At 42.8% G+C, this 17,941-nt stretch overlaps 1 protein-coding gene across 1 annotated transcript; it reads left to right on the top strand.

The window, feature by feature from the left end:
- Nucleotides 1-1,801: 1,801 nt before the first annotated feature.
- On the top strand, nucleotides 1,802-16,375 carry cnih2 (cornichon family AMPA receptor auxiliary protein 2). Its single transcript, XM_037120736.1, has 7 exons — nucleotides 1,802-2,469; nucleotides 3,363-3,601; nucleotides 5,870-5,938; nucleotides 9,394-9,441; nucleotides 11,722-11,834; nucleotides 11,931-12,074; nucleotides 12,237-16,375. The coding sequence occupies exons 1-7, from the start codon at nucleotides 2,319-2,321 to the stop codon at nucleotides 12,262-12,264; spliced, it is 792 nt and encodes a 263-aa protein (XP_036976631.1). The 5' UTR covers nucleotides 1,802-2,318; the 3' UTR covers nucleotides 12,265-16,375.
- The last annotated feature ends 1,566 nt before the right edge of the window (nucleotides 16,376-17,941 follow it).

Raw genomic sequence — 17,941 nt, 5'->3', positions numbered from 1 at the left:
TTAACTGTGTGGTGCGACAACCCAAACTGTTTTAGAAAGAAACTGACATTAATAATAATATCTTGACACAGTTTGACCAGACTGCAGGGAATCCCCGACAACACAGTGAACTAAAATAGACCCGGGACCTCTGCTTAACTATTTGATGGCTACATCAAACTAACCCAGATTGCTGAAGACTCCCCCCCCCAATCAAAGCTTTGTGCTGTAACCCAGATTGAATTCTTTCGCACCATGACGAGCCGTCAGCTTCATGCTCAGCTCGCTGCTGTATACACGAGTCTGATAATCACAGGGAACCGGCTTTTTTTTTTTTCACTTTAAGTACGTGGGCGGTGATTCAGAGGTCTGGATCCAGGCTATGTATGTACAGTCATGTAACAGCAGACCAGACTGAGAGAGGCTGGCAGATCCAGAGAGACATGTGTAGCATAACGGCCTTTTCTTTCATCCATTTCGGTCGGTTTGTAGAGATTTTGTTTACATCTGATGAATCCATCCATCTCCCTTCCCACATCCCCCTAGAAGCAGAGAGACAGCAGGGGCTCGAGGAGTTCATCTGAATATGTCGGTCTATCCGCCTGAGTCATTGATCCTTTATCTTGACTGAGGTTTGTGCAAATTAGAAAATCCACAGCTCCGACCGCGGCGCTGAGATATCGACTGTGCTGCGTTCTGATGAATCCATGTTGCTGTCCGTGGTGCTGAAGTATCAACTCGACTTGTTAATGCATCTTTTTCTCTCAGTCAGCTTCGTCTTGAGTCTCCATACTATAAACTACAGATACTCGGCTCTATACTATACACTCTATAGAGTAGTGTCACCTTCGTGGTCAAGGTGAGAAGTAGCAGCGTGTTGTCATGGTAGAACAGGACACACTTTTTACCAGGAAAGGTGTGCAGGAGCTGACGAGACTTAAAGACATCGATTAAATTCTTCTTCCCAACCAGGTTACTTTCACCCCAGAGAGCACGCCTGCATTTGCCGGGGGGTAAACAAATAAAAATCAATCATTATAACACCTCTTGCCTCAAGTAAATAGACATGGTGATTCATAGTTTTTCATACTTCCACTAAGGAGGACATTACGATTAGCAAATTGGGGTGAACATGATTTTATGTGTGCTGCCAATCATCCTTACAGAAAAAGGAAATAATTAGCTAAAAGTAATAGATCAGGGTTTGTTAACAACCAGCTGAATGTAACGAATAAACAGTTAAAAGTGCTAAAAGTTGTTAAAAGACAAATAGTTGCTGAAGTACTGTTTAGTTTTGTTCTCAGAGGAAAAACACTTTTGTATAACGTTGACTAACAGGTTCATTATCCATTTTAAAAGCACAGGTGAGCTCATCTTACAGGACTGTGGTTGTGTCAGACAGACACCGCTGCATTACATCATCCCTCCTGTCCTGACATTTCCATTTAAACAGCACAGAAAGTACGAGACACTGCTGAAGTATTCATGTGGGCAGTTGATCCTCACAGACTTTTGTACAGATCATCATGGAGCATAAGTGATATTTAAATTTTTTTAAAAATATTATAAGATGTGGCTGCTCGGTGGCTTATAAAGGCACAAAAATGAGACGGAACAAAGAGTGAAATTGAGCTATTTAATGGACGCCGGGCGGAGAGCTCACAGAGACGTGAACTGAGAGAAATGACAGCTGATTGAGAGCAACACCCTCGAAGGAATCAGACTTACATTTCACGAGATGACGGGTGACTGAAGGCTTTTTTGGTGAGCGAGGGAACGAGGGAGGAGAGCGAGAGAGATGCAGACAAAAGGAGAAGAAAAAAGAAACAAAACATTTTCCAGCCTGCCCTGCCCCCTCATCATCACTCTCTGGGGGGAACAAGGGATTATGGAAATGTATAAAATGCAAAGAGAGGAGGGAGACTGACAGACAGGGAGGAGGAGAGAGGAGGAGGAGGAGGAGGAGGGAGCGACGCTATTGGTCGAGCGTTTTCACATCAAGCGTGATAGAAATATTCCTCTCGCAGTCTAAGAAATAGAGGATGAGACAGACAGGAGAGGCAGACTCAGGAAAAAAAAACACATTCAGGTTCTGTTTTTGTTGAAAAGACTCACAGACGAGGAGGACTAATTAACTTATGACTTCTGAGGGGCTGCGGAGATTTATTCCCTTTTAACCGGAGTGATTTTAAAATTCAGAATAAGTGCGGCTCAACATGTAGATGTCCTGCAGCCTTCTGCTTGAAAATCTCCCTCCCCTGTTTCTTTTTTCTTTTACCTCCTCCTCCTCTTCTTCTTCTTGTTCTTCTTCTCCCAGAATGAAATAATCTCACCCCTGCATGTCAGATCAAGATGCTTTCCCGGAGACGTCTGAGGGGAAACATGCAGAGCAGAGAATAGTTCTGACATGGTGCCGACCCGAATTGACAGAGACGAGGACAGAGCGGACTGTTCGGTGGCAGCAGGCACAGAGTCTCCGGCCAGACGCAGGTATTCTCTCCTCGATATTAAGATCCAGGCTGACTCAAAACTACCATCAGGTGTTTGTGCTCAAAGTCCCTCGTAGATGTGTAAATAGTTGCTTTATTTAAAAGAAAAAATCTGATTTGCTGTGTTTTTGTGTTGTTTTATTCTAAGAAAGCAGCATCCAGTTAATGTTTTTTGCTTTGCCAGAATAATACGTGTAAAAACGCAAAAAAAAAAAGAAAAAAAAAAGCAACACCTTGAATCTTCAGCACGTGATCGGATCGATGTGCAGATGAATCGTCTATGAATTGAGACCGTCCGTGTAAATAACAACAATTTAAATCTGCTAAACTGTGGCTTTGTTTACAAGTGTGTTAAATGTGATGTTAGAAAATGTGTGTCATCGATGATCCGGAGCAACAGATGAACTGAAAGCCATAAGACAAAAAAAAAAAAAACAACTACTCAACTATCACAAGCCATAAAAACCATCGTAGACGATAATGATCCTCGCTGTCTTGTGCTCTTAGTGTCGACGAGAGTCCTGCGCTTCTGCTGTTGTCGGCCATCAGACACTTTGTGGTTTTGTTGCGAGAAAGATTTAAAAAAAAAAATGTGTAGGCTTTGTCTAAAGAGAAACTACATGGAGGAGGAGGAGGAGGAGACAGACATTTTGCCTGTCAGAGACTGAAGGAAGAGGAGCGACAACAGACAAATGTGGCTGTGAACAGAAACATATAAGTGCTTCCTAAAAAAAAAAAAAGAAAAAGCCAGAGAGAAAAAGAAGAAGAAGAGGGAGGTCGTCCTGCTGTGAGCTGCACAACAGGACACAAAGAGAGGGGAAGCGAGTGGAGCCGCCGCTCACGCTGATTATTGATTGTTGCTAAAACTGTGCTTTACCTGCCTGGACGACACAGAAGTCAGCTCGCGTCGGGGGGGCCGAACACAGACGATAACCACCTCCAACAGAAGGAGGGAGAAGGAGGGCATCGGCCACCTGAGAGGCAGAGAGCAGGGGCGAAGGTTCCCTTCCTCTCTCTCGACCCATCCCGTCGTCAGGCTGGCTGGCACGGCCATGGCGTTCACCTTTGCGGCCTTCTGCTACATGCTCACCTTGGTGCTGTGCGCTGCCCTCATCTTCTTCGTCATCTGGCAGGTGAGTGGCGGCGTAAACACTGCACGCACGCACACACACACACACACACACACACACACACACACACACACACTCACTCACTCAGAAAACTCAAAAAAATGTCCACACTTCATCCCACACAGGCAGACGAATACATCCACCTACACACACACACACACACACACACACACACACACACCTGGCTCAGGTCCTCTTGAGGTAACAACATGCATAAATATGTCAGTCAAAGAAAAAAAAAACCTCCTCCGTGTAATTGTACTTCTGTGTGACTGACGTTTTGAATCGGCTCTCAAAAGCCAACCGAGTGACACTTTTTGTTCCCCTGCAGCTGATAAAAGGAACATTTCTGACCTCGCTCGACTCGCAGGGGGGGGCGAACGAAACCTGGAAAAAGCGCCGCATGACCTTTTCTGACCCCTTTAAAACAACTCTTTAACCACAGACTCCCAGCCGAACCCGAGCTCCCAGAGAGCCGACAAACAAACGCTTCCTCGAACACCTTGTCACAGGTTCACTAAACGAGAACAGGGAGGCAGCGAAAACACAAGCGATCATACATTTCGCTGCCAGACTCAGTCTCAGAAATCCGTGCGCCCCGAGGCATTCTGGGGTTGGAATTTGCACAGATATCACACAGGCGACGTTTTCTGTGTGGCGAGTCAACAAACAAGCAGTTGGTGCCTCGATCCTTTTTCCCTCCCTTTAACGTTCGATCTCCCCCTCCCCTCCCTGGGAAAAGTGAAACACGTAACGTATCATTATGAACATAAGACTTGAAATGACTAACGTACCGACTGACTAAGTGGGTGAGACGACGTATGAGTCAGTCGGTGTGTCTGCGGGAGAGAGAGAGAGAGAGAGATGGGGGGAGAATCGGCGTCTGGCTCGGCAACTCGACCATGTGATTGAAAACGCATATCAAACCGATTCTGCTCCCTCAGTCTGCCTCCCACCCACCCACGGGCACAGCACCCCGATTCCATGCGGCTCTCGACCAATCAGGGCGCTTGTTCACTGCTATAGTAACCATGGCGCCCGCTGAGGGGGCTCACCATGTCTCCATGGAAACTGCATCTGTTTACAACGTGTGAAGGAGGACCGGCGGAGTCTCACCGTGTCAGTCAGACGCTCACTTATCTGAGAATAATGTCTGCGGGTTTTTTTTTTGTTGTTGTTGTTTTTTTTATTTTATTTTTATTGCTCTTCAACGAGCCGTCAAAGTGAAGCAGAGCTGTTTTAGAGGCTGAAGTGATGATGAGCGCAGCAGGAGGCGTTTTCACACTGACAATTATTAGTGTTTTTAATGGAGCTATTAATCAGGGAGCTGCTGAGAGAAACGATCACGGCGAGCCGAAGAGACGGCGACGGTTGTTTTCTCCTCTGGTGTCTTCAGCTCAAAATCCTCTGAAGACTGCACAGGATAAACTCAACAGAACATTTATTTTGTTGCATATATGGCAAACTTAAAGGAAAAGGTTGTGATTACGTAAATAAAGAGTTGATTTGCAGCAGCAGATATGAAAAAGCACAGCAGGTTGATTGATGTTCCCTCAAGTGCATGATAAAAAAAAAAATGATTTAGTAAAATTAATCAGAGGAGAGATTTCTAGATATTATTAAAAACAAGTAACCTTGACAGCTTTTTTTATGCCTGCAGGGTCCCTCAGATGTGAACTCCATTAAGAGACTGGTACAAATTTTGAAACTAGAAATGGTGCGTGCCTCTAACAAGGCCCAGCGGTGCCACTTTTAATTTAATCAAGCCTAATGCAATATGAAATAAAGGATATTTAATTAGTTTATTGATTTAAATCTCCTCCATCCAGCTTCTAAATTTGGTTCGGCACCAGATTGCTCTCGCTCGAAGACACCAGCCGCCTTAATGCGCCCGATTTATTTAATCAGGGCTGCGTCAGTGGCGTTCAAATCCAGGATTTTTCAGCTCCGGAGAGATAAAAAAAAAAAAAGCTTCGTAATGACTCATGGTGCGAGCACAATCAGAGCTTATATACAGTGTCAGGAGAAAAGAGCAGGGCTGTCAGTAATTATACATGTTCTCATTCAACATTTAATCACCATGTGTGCTCGAGATGCAGCTGTAACGAGTTGCAGCCAGCAAGCAGCTCCGAGTTCGAGTGCAAACAGGATTACACAACAAGAACGTCTCGTGTTTATTCCATTTACTGTATTTACGTCACAGTTATGTGCTCTCGCTGCTGTTCTGAAGGTAACTAAACTCACACGTCTGTTGTTTTTTGTTTTTTTCAGATCATCGCGTTTGATGAGCTTCGCACAGACTTCAAAAACCCGATTGATCAGAGCAATCCCACCAGAGCGGTAAGAAGCCCTGCTGTTTCCTTTCTTTTCAACCGTGATCAAACCTCGACGTGCACGCAGGAATCTCTTCTGTTCAGCTCCAAGAAGATCCACTCACTGATCTGCACATGAAGGCTCAGTACAAACTGGGGGGGTTCCCATCCAGACATGTCTCACGTGACCCCAAACATATCAGTCAGAAGCAGAAATCCCCCTAAAAAAGAGCCCATAATTAAACAAAAAACAGAACAGTGTCGTTTCACGGCTGTAACGGCATCACTGCATGTCATTTTTTTTTAGGTTTAGCCCCTCCGTTAGATCATCAACATCAAATATTTGCACTTCTTTGAAGAAACACTTCCCGCTTCCGTCCACACAGCAGCATCCACGGGCAGCGCTTTGCCTCGATCGCTTCATCTGCATGCAGATTGAAGCAATCAACCTTCCACAAAAAGACGGCGGCTCGTTTCGGCTCAATCAATTAGAAGAGATTGATGCAAATGAACCCGCCGTTTACACAAAGAGACACCGAGCCGTCGCAGATACGAGGCTTCACCTCAGAGTGATGAGCGCAAACATGTTCACCTGAGGAAGATTCAGGTTCAGCAAGTTCTCTAGATACTCTGTCACAAAATACCCAAAGTGATGAATCATTTAAAAGTGAAATATGGAACTTAAAAAGCTGTTTATATTAATTTCAAGGTGCAATACGTAAGAGTTGGCCACCTCTTGAATTCGTACGTAAGTGTAGCTGCCGTTAGCTCAGTTAGCTCAGTTAGCTGTGCAGCTTGTTTTGGTAATTATGAGCGTGGCTAGCTGGTTAGCATGCTAGCATCAGTAAATATCTCTGCAACGCACTCCATAGACATCTTTTAGAAAACATTATGACTCTTGTTCCCTCACATAACTGTAAATAAGTTTTGAAATTTTGAAATTTAAAATTAGAAGCCAAAGATTTTTATTGACACATTTCATGTTGTGCCTAAATAAAGTAAATGAACAAATTATTTGTTTTCATGCTTGAGTTAACAAACTGATCTTAAAGGACAAAACAGCTTCATACTGTGTTACTTTGTTTACATGTGGCGGACCCTGCCACCCTTCTAACTACACAAACAGTCTTCTGAACGTGTAACTGAACGACCCAAAGCAGCGTTGTAGGTGCATTATTCATTGTTTTTATGCCTTTTTATTTTCACGACTGAATAAACAGAATGACCTTTAAAGGACGACACAGCTTCATACTGTTTCGCTTTGTTTACGTGTGGCGGACCCTGCCACCTTTCTAGCTTCAAAACTCTGAGAACAGTTTGTTTATTCATTTTGTTTTGTTTCCTAAATACAAACTACACAGTGTCCCTTCAAAACTAAAATCTGCGCATGTTGCACATAATAAGATTTTCTGGCGGAGTGTCGTCGATGCATTAATTGGCCTTCGTTCAGTTTAACGAGTTAGCAGCAGCTGAGTGTCTTTTTCACAAGTGAGCTAATGTTCTAGCGATCATGTGACCTCTGCATCTGAACTGCAGAGCGATGAGGAGTGGGAGAGGAAGCTGTGAAAGCCGACTGTGGGAGTGTGGAGGCACGCCAGCTTACAAAGCAGGGAGGGGGGGGTGGACACAATAACGGCAACACCTGTAAAATATAATGCAATCCAGTCGCATCGTGTCGTGAGCGTTCAGTGCACAGTGGACGTGTTGTTTTCCCTCTTCAGGTGGTGATGAGGGGATTTGTGACAGCAGGATTTGTATCGAGGCTTCTCTGGGGGATTTAAATTGTACAGGTGTTTCTTTTTTTTTTTCAATCGATAACGAGCTTCATCGTCACCGACGTCAGCTTGTCAGATACGTTCAGACAGAAACACAAATCAGCCGGGATGTGATGTGATGCCGCCAAGTCTTCCACCACCACCACAAAAAAAAAAAAAAAAAAATCAATAAACTGCACAAACAAGAGGAGAACAAACAACACGGCGACGGCCTTTTGAAAAATAAACAGCAATTATTTCAGAGAGCGGCGCCGTGTGTGTGCTCACCTGCTGCCGGAGAGAGAAAAAGACACACGCTGTAAATATTTGTCAGCGGGAGAGAAATCAGGAGAAAGAGAGGACCTAACGGAGGAGACAGAACATGTGTCTCTGAAGCATTAATCACAGTTACAGTCTGAAAGGGAGACATGTTGCTTTTGATTGATGCATCGTGATTGGCTAATGGCCTCCGCTCTCACCTCCCACTTCCTGTCGCTTCCATGTGCTCTAAATTTTTGTGAAAAGTCTCCACCGCCTTTAATTCACGTCTGCAGTCGCGTCTCCTTATTTGTGATGATTAAATATTCAGCGTGAAACCCGGATGACCTCACACTAATTAGGGCACTTTAGAGCGGCTCGAGTCGATAAAATCCAAGCAGAATTTACTGGTGCAATTACGAAACCGTGCGGCGTATTTAAGCTCAGCTGAAGCATCCGCCGAGTGTTTCTTTACATTAAGGTGCACAAAGCAAGAAAAACAAAAAGGAGAATGACCCAGAGAGGCTGGATGTTGTAGATTCAGCTCACTGAGTTTGAATTTATGTGCACAGATTCATGAAAGGTGCAGCCTGACGTCACAAGGTCCTTTATACTGAAACTACAAGTAGTGTTGATGCTTCAGTACACACAAAGGAAACAAACACCAGCATTTCTGCTCATCCACTTCAAATATTGTATGATATACGAAGCGAAACTGATTAAAAATCTGTCAGTGATTTATCTGGATACTGGTTCCTTTTATTTATCACCTCTGTCAGCTGATTAATAAAGGTGAGGCAACGAAAGCACGAGCATCTCGTTTGTCTTGCCGGATAATCAATAGGAACTTAAATAAAACATCAGCGTCGAGGCCGCTGGCTGCTAACGAGGCGAAACAGACGAAGATGGACGTATTTCATTTCTACAAAAAGCACAGTGAGGACTCAAAGTGCAAATCATCGCTGTCCTCAGAGCTTTAAATCTTTTTCTCTACGGCGCAGAGTTAATTTTACATGTTCGGATTCAAGAATATATTTAACTATAACAGGTGAAATTGGCTAAACAGACAGTTAATAGGTATGTGACATTGCATACACAAATAAATATACATTAAATTATATATAAAATAAATGTACATAGACAAATATGTATGTTTATGTATGTAAATAACACGTGCTGGCATAAATCACATATATAATCATGTAAACATATAAATATATACTTGTATAAATGTGTAATATCCACATTTTATTAAAAGTATTTCATATTTGTGATAAACTTGTATCTTTACATAACTGAACTACATTTATATTGTTAACTTAACAGCATAAAATACTGTATAAAAGTTCAACATGTAGATGTTTTACTTTGGGTATTTCATATACAGATTATAAACATATATTGCTGCACGATTTTTTGACAAGATTAGTGAGAAGAAACTGTTAATCAGACGTTTTCTTTGCGTCCGCAGAGGGAACGGATCCTCAATATCGAGAGAATCTGCAACCTTCTTCGCCGGGTGAGTAATTGTCGATGTTCACCTGCTGCTGCTGCTGCGGCTGGATGAGAGAACCTGAGGTGCTTCTGACAGAAACGACCGTCCGTCTCTCTTTCTCGGCATTGTGACGCACGCTGATTCACTTCACATGTAGCCCACCATCACAGCTCTGCAGCCGCACAGCGACCGAGGAACACTGTCGACACACTCGCCACGTAGTTTAAGGATGTCAGACAGAAACGAACGGACTGTTCCCATGAAATGTGACATTTACAGAGGCCATGTTTGAACATGTGTGTGTTGGAAAAGTACATTTACTCGAGTACTTCTTTGAGGTGTTTGTACTTAACTTGAGTATTCCCATTTTTTTGCTGCGTCATACTTCCACTCCGGCGCGTTTGATTGTATCAGATTACAACGAGGACGATGTATCAGAGCAGAAGTTGTGCATTTTCTAAACATCCGATCTGATGACGCATGTTTGTTTGCCATGATTTCCATACTGCAAAATATAGTTTCAATTAGTTTTAATTGCTGCAGAGGAAGATAAGGTGCAGAGAAGTCGCCCACAAACGCAGAGCAGGAAGCAAATAGAGAGGAAACGTTTTAAATCCAGAGGTGATCAGTCCCGTCCTGCAACCAGACTAAAGCTGCCATTTTGTTTCCACGACATTATTCAGTTTGACATTTTGTTCTCTGCCCAGAGGGTTTTATGTCCCCCGCCTGATAAGAGGTGACGCATCTGCTCCGTCGACGATATTGATAAAGATGTTTATTTTAAGTGGCTATAATCAACATTTCCACATTACGAATTCTGATCTATGAACATACAGAGAATTACGGAGGAGTATTAAGGCCAGGGATGAGGAACAAAATGTATCATTTTGAGAATGAAGTCGACTTTTCTGGTCCCTCAAATCCAGTTATGGGGGCGACTGACAGCTCTGCTCTGTTGTTACTACGTCGTCTCAATTTCAGCTTCCATTATTACGGCCACCTCTTCATGCTTACGTGGCTTTTCCTTCTGAACTGACAAAGTTTTCGGCACAATCGCTTCAAAGTCCTCAAACTGACAACTTCACTGTGTTTATGAGCAGAAGGAGAGATAATGTCTTTGTTTCTGAAGTGGACTCTGAAGTAGTTTCACCAGTTCATCTACACGAGGCATTTGAGCTTTGTGATGTCGTCTCACAAGGTCGACTTTAATCTTGACATTTAGACTTTTTTCTGGAAGTGCATGATGGAAATAAAAAGGACTTCCTCCAGCCTATTTTATTTTTTTCATCACCCCTGAACCTGACACTCTTCCGTAGAGAAGAGCACCCTCAGCTGATGGAGTTAGCAACTAGCTGCTGTTCAGAGTGGAGAATTTATCAGCTTAAATAAAGCACATTTCTCTCACAGGAGTTCTGTAGAAAGTGATTTTATCCCGTCTTTTTAAATTATAAAGCAGGGCATATAAAGCATTTTTGTAACTTCCACAGCATCTATAGCTGTGGAAGTTACAAAAATTCAATTCACGCAGATACTCGGAGACTCAAACGAGCTGCAGGACTGAAGGTTGTAAAGTCACAACTGAGCAGTGACTGTCAGAGTCAGAGCTCACGTGGAAACACAGTGGGCGGAGCATGCTTGGGCCTGTGAGAGCTGACCAATCACAGCAGACTTGACTTTTTAGGAGGGGTGCTTTATAGGAATTGTATTTGAATCATTCAAAAATGAACTGAAATAATCACATGAATGCAAAGATATAACAGTTATGACTTCTAAGATATGTACAGAAGCTAGCATGCTAACCAGCTAGCCCTGCTCCTGCCCAGACCACTAGATGCACGCCTAACCAAGCTAACTAGCTAACAGCAGCTACAGTTAGCGGTTGCTCTGGCGATATGCTGCTCCCTGAACTCTCGCATGTTGCACCTTTTAAAGAGACAGCCACTGAAATACAAGGTTTTTAACATTAAAGCATGCACACAAAAACCTGAAAATTAGCTTTCAACAGGTGATGATATGTCAGTGTTGTGTTCACAGCTCGTTGATTCAGAGGTCTGCAGGCAAGCAAGCGATCGGATCAACCTGAAGCATAAGTCTCAAACCACATCAGCTTCTGCTGACATCTAAAATCCTGTCTGAACGTGTTGGAAACTATATTTGTAGCGGCGGAGAGCCACGAGTAACATTCACACCTTCTCTGTGAAAGTAGTTACAGCACAGTGTTTTCCAGGAGTTGTTTGTTGCAGTGCGAATAAAAAAATCTGCTCAGTTTCTATAAGCCGACTGTCTGCGTCTGCTCTGTTTCAGCTGGTGGTACCGGAGTACTCCATCCACGGGCTCTTCTGCCTGATGTTCATGTGTGCCGGAGAGTGGGTCACACTTGGCCTAAATATCCCGCTGCTCTTCTACCATCTGTGGAGGTACGGTCCCATAACAGATGTCTGGTGAAGCAGCTTCCGTTGCGCCAGTGTGAGCTCGAGCCAAAGATCTGCTTCCTTTTTTTCTTTTTTTTTCAGGTTCTTTCACCGGCCGGCTGACGGGTCAGAGGTCATGTACGATCCCGTCAGCGTGATGAACGCCGACATCCTCAATTACTGCCAGAAGGAGTCCTGGTGCAAACTGGGCTTCTACCTGCTCTCTTTCTTCTATTATCTCTACAGGTAAGTGCAAATTCACAATCTTATCATTTTACCGCTGCTTGGTTGGGTTTCAGCGATGCAATTTACACGCGTTGTGACGTTGAAAGAACCTTTAAAAGACACAGAAAAGCAGTGGAATCAGTGTTTTCTCCCTGTTCTCCCCATCTGTTTTGCCTGATGAAGTATGGTCTACGCCTTGGTGAGCTTCTAACAGCAGACGGGAGACCTGGAGGAACAGAAAGGAAGGAAACTACAAGAAAGACTAATTAACAGAATAGATGGAGACGTCAGCTCTTCCTCACTCCACGTATCCTTCCTCCGATCACCGGCGCGGGTTTTTTCAAACGATCTACTAACTTTTGGGGCAAAAACCAGAAGACCAGTCTGAGTGATAATGTGAATGTAAAGGTCGCCTCCGCTCCATTAGATATCGCTTTATCCCAGATACTGCTGTCGGACGGCTGGACGCATCCTTATGGAAGGACTGAAATGAAAGTGGAAAAAAGGAAAGAGGAGAGACGCAGCAGGTGTTTGTGTTGCCTTTGACCCCCCCATTGTATGAAATAACAATATATATTCTGAAGGGCTGGAGTTTCCCCCATGCTGCTCTTAACCGATCCAGTCGCTCAACTCACTGTGAATCTCCGAAAACACTAAAGGGGCTGGAAAACAATACGTCTGTAATTCTCTGAAAACTCTTAAAAAGCAGGATTGTTATCTGATATCATTCCATGTATTTAAGACGAGCGTCACCTCTGATAGCAAAGTACGTGAAACTGTTACGACACAGGCTGAAATGTGAAATGTAGAGGAGAACTTTTTCCCGTACTGTAAGAAAAGCGGAGGGGAAATAATAAAACAGGGCGGTGGACTCGACGCCAGCCTCTGCAGAAAACTCAAATTTCACACCGTAACAAAACACGACAAGGGAATTCATCATGTAAGTTTGACTCGGAGGGTCAGTGCTTGTAGTGTGCATTCAGAATAAGTATGTCCGTAGCTGTAAGGACGTATTTTTGTGCTACATGCTAGGTTCATGCTTTCCAAAGAGCCTCACGCTCAAAACATACATATAAAAGCCAAAAGTTTATATCTGGAGAAACGTTGTGCCAAAATCAAGCAGCAGAAAAGAAAAAAGAAAAGAAAAGTGCTCGCTTCACCTCCGAGTTTCGTGAGGCCTTTTTCTTTCTTTTTGTTTTATTTTGGCACAATGTTTTTGTTCCTTGAGAAAATAGTTAGTTCTGTTGTATTCTTAGTGTGCAGGGAGCGCCTTATTTCCCGTGAAGTTTACTCTTACTCATCTGCATCTATACTCTAGTCGTTTTAGCACAGCAACTTTTTTCTCTGATCCGAGGTAGAATATAGAAATTATCATGTACAAAAAGCAATTAAAAAACAGCAAACTAGCAATGTGATATGATTCATGAGTCACGACGACGCGGCGGTGTTCAGTGTATGTAATAACAGCGAGTGGGAAGCGAGTGGCAGACGTAGACGATTAATGATTTATGACGATGTTTAAGTTATTCCCCCGAGTGTGAAGTCGTCTCAGTGCAATCATACGGTTTCACAGGAGGAACAGATTCATGTCGCCGACGATGACCGAGACGTGTAAACAGCAAAAGCCTTTTTTTTTTCCTGAGATGGTGCTGCCTTTGCTGTCATGTGTTCATTAGTTTGATCTATTTGTAGATAAGTGATGGTTCAAATGTGTGATTTTAACATCGGTAGACGGAGCTACGTACGTCGGCTCCGAAGTGTACTAAATGGTTGGTGATGACACGTTTGGTGAATCAACTGCGAGACTCACTGAGGAAAATATGTCTCGAATACTGCAGCCTATTGAAGTAGCTTCTGATAAGTCAACAACGACAAATACTCTGATGATCAGGTCTGATTTACATTTAATTTTAAAGGTGCAATAAGTAAGAATTAGCCACCTGGCTCAAAACAAACATCACCAACCACTGGGTGTAGCTGCCGTTAGCTCAGTTAGCTCAGTTAGCTGTGTGTCTAGTTAGCATGCTAGCTTCACAACACGTATACATCATAACATCAAAGCTATTATTTCTTTACATTCTTTTAATACTTTTAGATCATTATTTTAACGTTAAATAAAGTATGAGTAATATAAATGAAATTCTTACATGTTGCACCTTTATAAAACAGGAAAAATAACACCTGGAGATTTAAATAAACATCACAAAATACAGATACACACATAAATATAAATATTATCAATGTGAATCAAATAGCAGTTCTGTAGGATAATGAGACTATAACCAACCACGGCCTATATAAGTATTAAAAACTAATCACAAATATATTGATAGAGTTTTAAGATAGCCTAAATAATTTCCTTAAACAGCTGGACGTTGTAGTTTTTTAGCAAATTCTGTACAAACGAGAAAATGGTGTTTTTCTCTGGGACTATTTTCAGCGGCGGATGAATAAACGTTTGCTACACTAGTGAGTATCTACATTAGTTTCACAGGCTGCACTGGTTCTGCTGTTTTTCGCAGGTTTGTTGACAGTAAGAAAAAATTATAACGTATAAATCCGTCTCATCCTTTGAATAAATTCCCACTCTGAAACTGTTTTAAATGATTCATACGTCGCTTTCAAAAATTGCGCAGTGACCGATTAATGGCGGACGTTCTAGAAAACGCTCCCGGTTCCACCCGACCCGAGTATGTTACATTAAAACCTGGATAATTTCTGTTAAAGCTGCTCAGTGACACATGAAGCCAAACAAGTTAGATTACCACGATCTTGCATGTTGTGTGACTGGAGAATTATGCCGGCTAACTTCTGGTTTAGTGCCCGGCTAACTTGAATAGAGACAAAATTATTAAATAACGCTGCTCAAAAAGTGTCTCCACTGTTTTCCAGCAGCTTCTTTCACAAAGTAAGCTGCTGGACAAAGTATTTTTGAGCCCCAAAGCATCACGTGATGATGGAAGGACACAGTTATGAAAGTTGGCTTCATAGTTTCCTGGCGCTTCTTCCACCAGGTGTTTAACGTCACAGAAATCTGTCTGCAGCGACAAAAATACTCCCCGAGTCTATTTTTGACGAGAGCGAACGCGTCGATTTGCACAGAACCAGACAGGAAGTCTGACAACCTACCGAAGAGTATTTGGGCCACGGATGAGGGGAGAAAAAATGAGAGGGAGACGTTTTATTTTTTAATTTTTTTCATTATGTACTTCAGGAAAAAAGTTGAAATGTCGAGACAGCTTGCAGGAGTGTGGACACCTCTTCATGCTCGCGTGGTTTTTCGTTCCGAACAGACAAAGTTTTCGGCGCGATCTCTTTAAACTCCAATACTCCATAGTGTGAAACAGAAATAATTTACAGTTTCACCAGTTCATCTGCTCGAGGCTGTCAAATGTTTGATGTCGTCTCAGACGGTCGACCTCCAATCTTGAAATGTCGACTTTATTCTTGAAATGCAAAATGAAAAAATAAAACTCCTCCACTCAGTTTTTGTCCTTTTGTCCACATGGCCGCTCTGCCGTGGACAACCAGACAAAGAGCATCCTGTAAATTTTCAAAAAAAACAAAACCATTAGAAATATCGACACAGCTCAAACAAACAAACACATTTAACTACGTTGCGTAAAAAGCACAACACCAGTTAGTCAGAGATATCAGGCAAGGTCAACAGGTTATTCTGTTTAAAATGTCAGATTACAGCTTCAGTGCAGAAAATGTTCAAGTTTTAAAAAAAAACATTTTGTCCTCACTGCTGCACACACACACACACACACACACACACACACACACACACACACACACACTTTACGTCAATCACGGTCCTTTTCACGTCACTTTGATACTAACGAGAGTTTCAGAGCTCTGAATCTCAACCAGACTGCCGCGTTTTACTTTCGTCCGAGGCCACTTTTAATAGTCTGTCGGTGTAAGAGACACAGGACATGTTGTGCCAAAATCATGTTCCCAGTACAATAATCGCAGGACACTGAGACCTCAGAGCGCTGCCAACTAAAATGTGAGTGTGTCGAGTCGGGACAATCACTATTAAAGCACAGGAAACACGAGGAGGAAAACGCAGCTCGGTTGAATGTCATTATGTAGTCGTTCTAAACGAAGCATTTTAGAAAAAAAAAACTGTATTTAAGTATATCTATTTGTATCTGTCTTTTATACATTTATCATCAATGTACGCTACAGTAAAAACTTGGTGGATTTCTTTATATTTATTAGGTCACACACTCTGATGTACAGTTAATAAAAACAGCGATTCTCATGCCATATTCTAATAAAACAGTAATGCCAAAAAACAAACAAAAAAAAAAGATGAGTGCAAAGTGTTTTTCTTTGTTTCCTGTTTCTGCTGAGGGTCACTTCTTTTTCTACTTCTCCTTCTTCCCCCCATCTGTGAGGAGGAGGAGGAGGAGGAGGAGGAGGCATGCAGACGTGCCCAGAGGAGAGAAAAATACGACCCTGAGGGGCGACGAGAGGAATTTGAAAAGCAGGGGGCGACTGAGTGGTGCATTAGGAGGCGAAGTGCCACACGGAGAGAGAAAAAAAACAGCTGCATTTAGAAGTGGCTTCAGAGACGTTCAGGCAGAAATAACTGAACACCCTGAAAATGTCTCGCTGATGTGAGAAGAGCTGCTGCTGGAGAGGCAGCAAGTCGATGTACTGAAATTATAGAAGCCAGGGGACTAAAAAAAACAAAAGAAAGTTGAAGATGAAAATGCTGAAAAAGCTGCAACACATTCAACATGTTCTGTCATTTTTGATGTTGAGATTCAGTCGTTTCTTCTGTTTTCAAGCAGTGAGCAGAGACGTGCTGAGCGGGTCTCTGAGGCGGCTCGGCGGGACCCGTTTGTCGGTTCTGTGAGGTTTGCCAGGTTATCGCTTTGTCTAAATAATGATTCAGGCGGAGGAAAGCAGAAAAAGAGCCACAATGGATCTGGCGTCTTCCCCTCTTGTTTGGAAAAAAGAAAAAAAAAAAAGGACATATCGTTCCCCCGCTGTCACCATGGAAACTAAATTGTATTAGTGATTCCTGTTGACTCACTCTGAGGCTTCTCACTCAGAAAACACACACACACACACACACACACACGCACACACACACACACACACACCAACACACACATTTTATTTTTTTGAGTCGAGGCTTCACAGATGCCCGAGGCAAAAAAAAAAAAAAAAAGCACATCTACATTAACATCCAACAGTTTCTCGTGTTGTCGTGGCAACCCGGCGACCCCGGTGTTTCTAGGTAAGCGACACCTGCTTATCACACACACACACACACACCCACACACACACTCATCATCCCGGGCTCTTCCTTTTTTTTCCCAGCACCCCCTCCACCCCCATAATTGTCTCGGCTCCTCTCCCCTCCTCTCTCTCGCACTCTGAGGGGTTGCCATGGAAACTGGCTACAAACTGATGGGGCCCCAAACGTCTCACACACACACACACACACACACACACACACACACACACACACACACACACACACACACACACACACACTCATTGCTCATTCATTATTATGCAAGGCAGTCTGGGGATGTTGCATATTATTATTATTATTATTATTATTATTATTATTATTATTATTATTATTATTATTATTATGGCTGAGAAGATGCAGATACATGGAAACCATAAGGACGCACAGCAGGTTAGGATGGTGCACTTAAACATGTAGCTGACGATACTGACAGTGACAGTACAGGAAGGCTAAAGAGAGCTTAACTCAGGCGTTAATTATGTAATTAGAACATTTAATTAAAAAAGGTAATAGTTGCTGTGTTGGCCTGTAGCAGATTTCTTTAATCATCCTGTAAACAGACGTGAGAGAAGAGAATAACCGCCTCACTCACAACTTAACTCCACTC

The sequence above is a fragment of the Acanthopagrus latus genome, chromosome 13, assembly GCF_904848185.1.
Source record: "Acanthopagrus latus isolate v.2019 chromosome 13, fAcaLat1.1, whole genome shotgun sequence".
NCBI lineage: Eukaryota > Metazoa > Chordata > Actinopteri > Spariformes > Sparidae > Acanthopagrus > Acanthopagrus latus.
The sequence above is the reverse complement of the archived record's forward strand: the minus strand, read 5'-3'. Positions and strand labels throughout refer to the sequence as shown.

Coding starts and splice junctions, on each gene's coding strand:
- cnih2 (XM_037120736.1), top strand. CDS start 2,319: ATGTCAGATCAAGATGCTTTCCCGGAGACGTCTGAGGGGAAACATGCA. Junction 2,470..3,362: donor GAGTCTCCGGCCAGACGCAG/GTATTCTCTCCT, acceptor TGGACGACACAG/AAGTCAGCTCGCGTCGGGGG. Junction 9,442..11,721: donor TCTGCAACCTTCTTCGCCGG/GTGAGTAATTGT, acceptor GCTCTGTTTCAG/CTGGTGGTACCGGAGTACTC.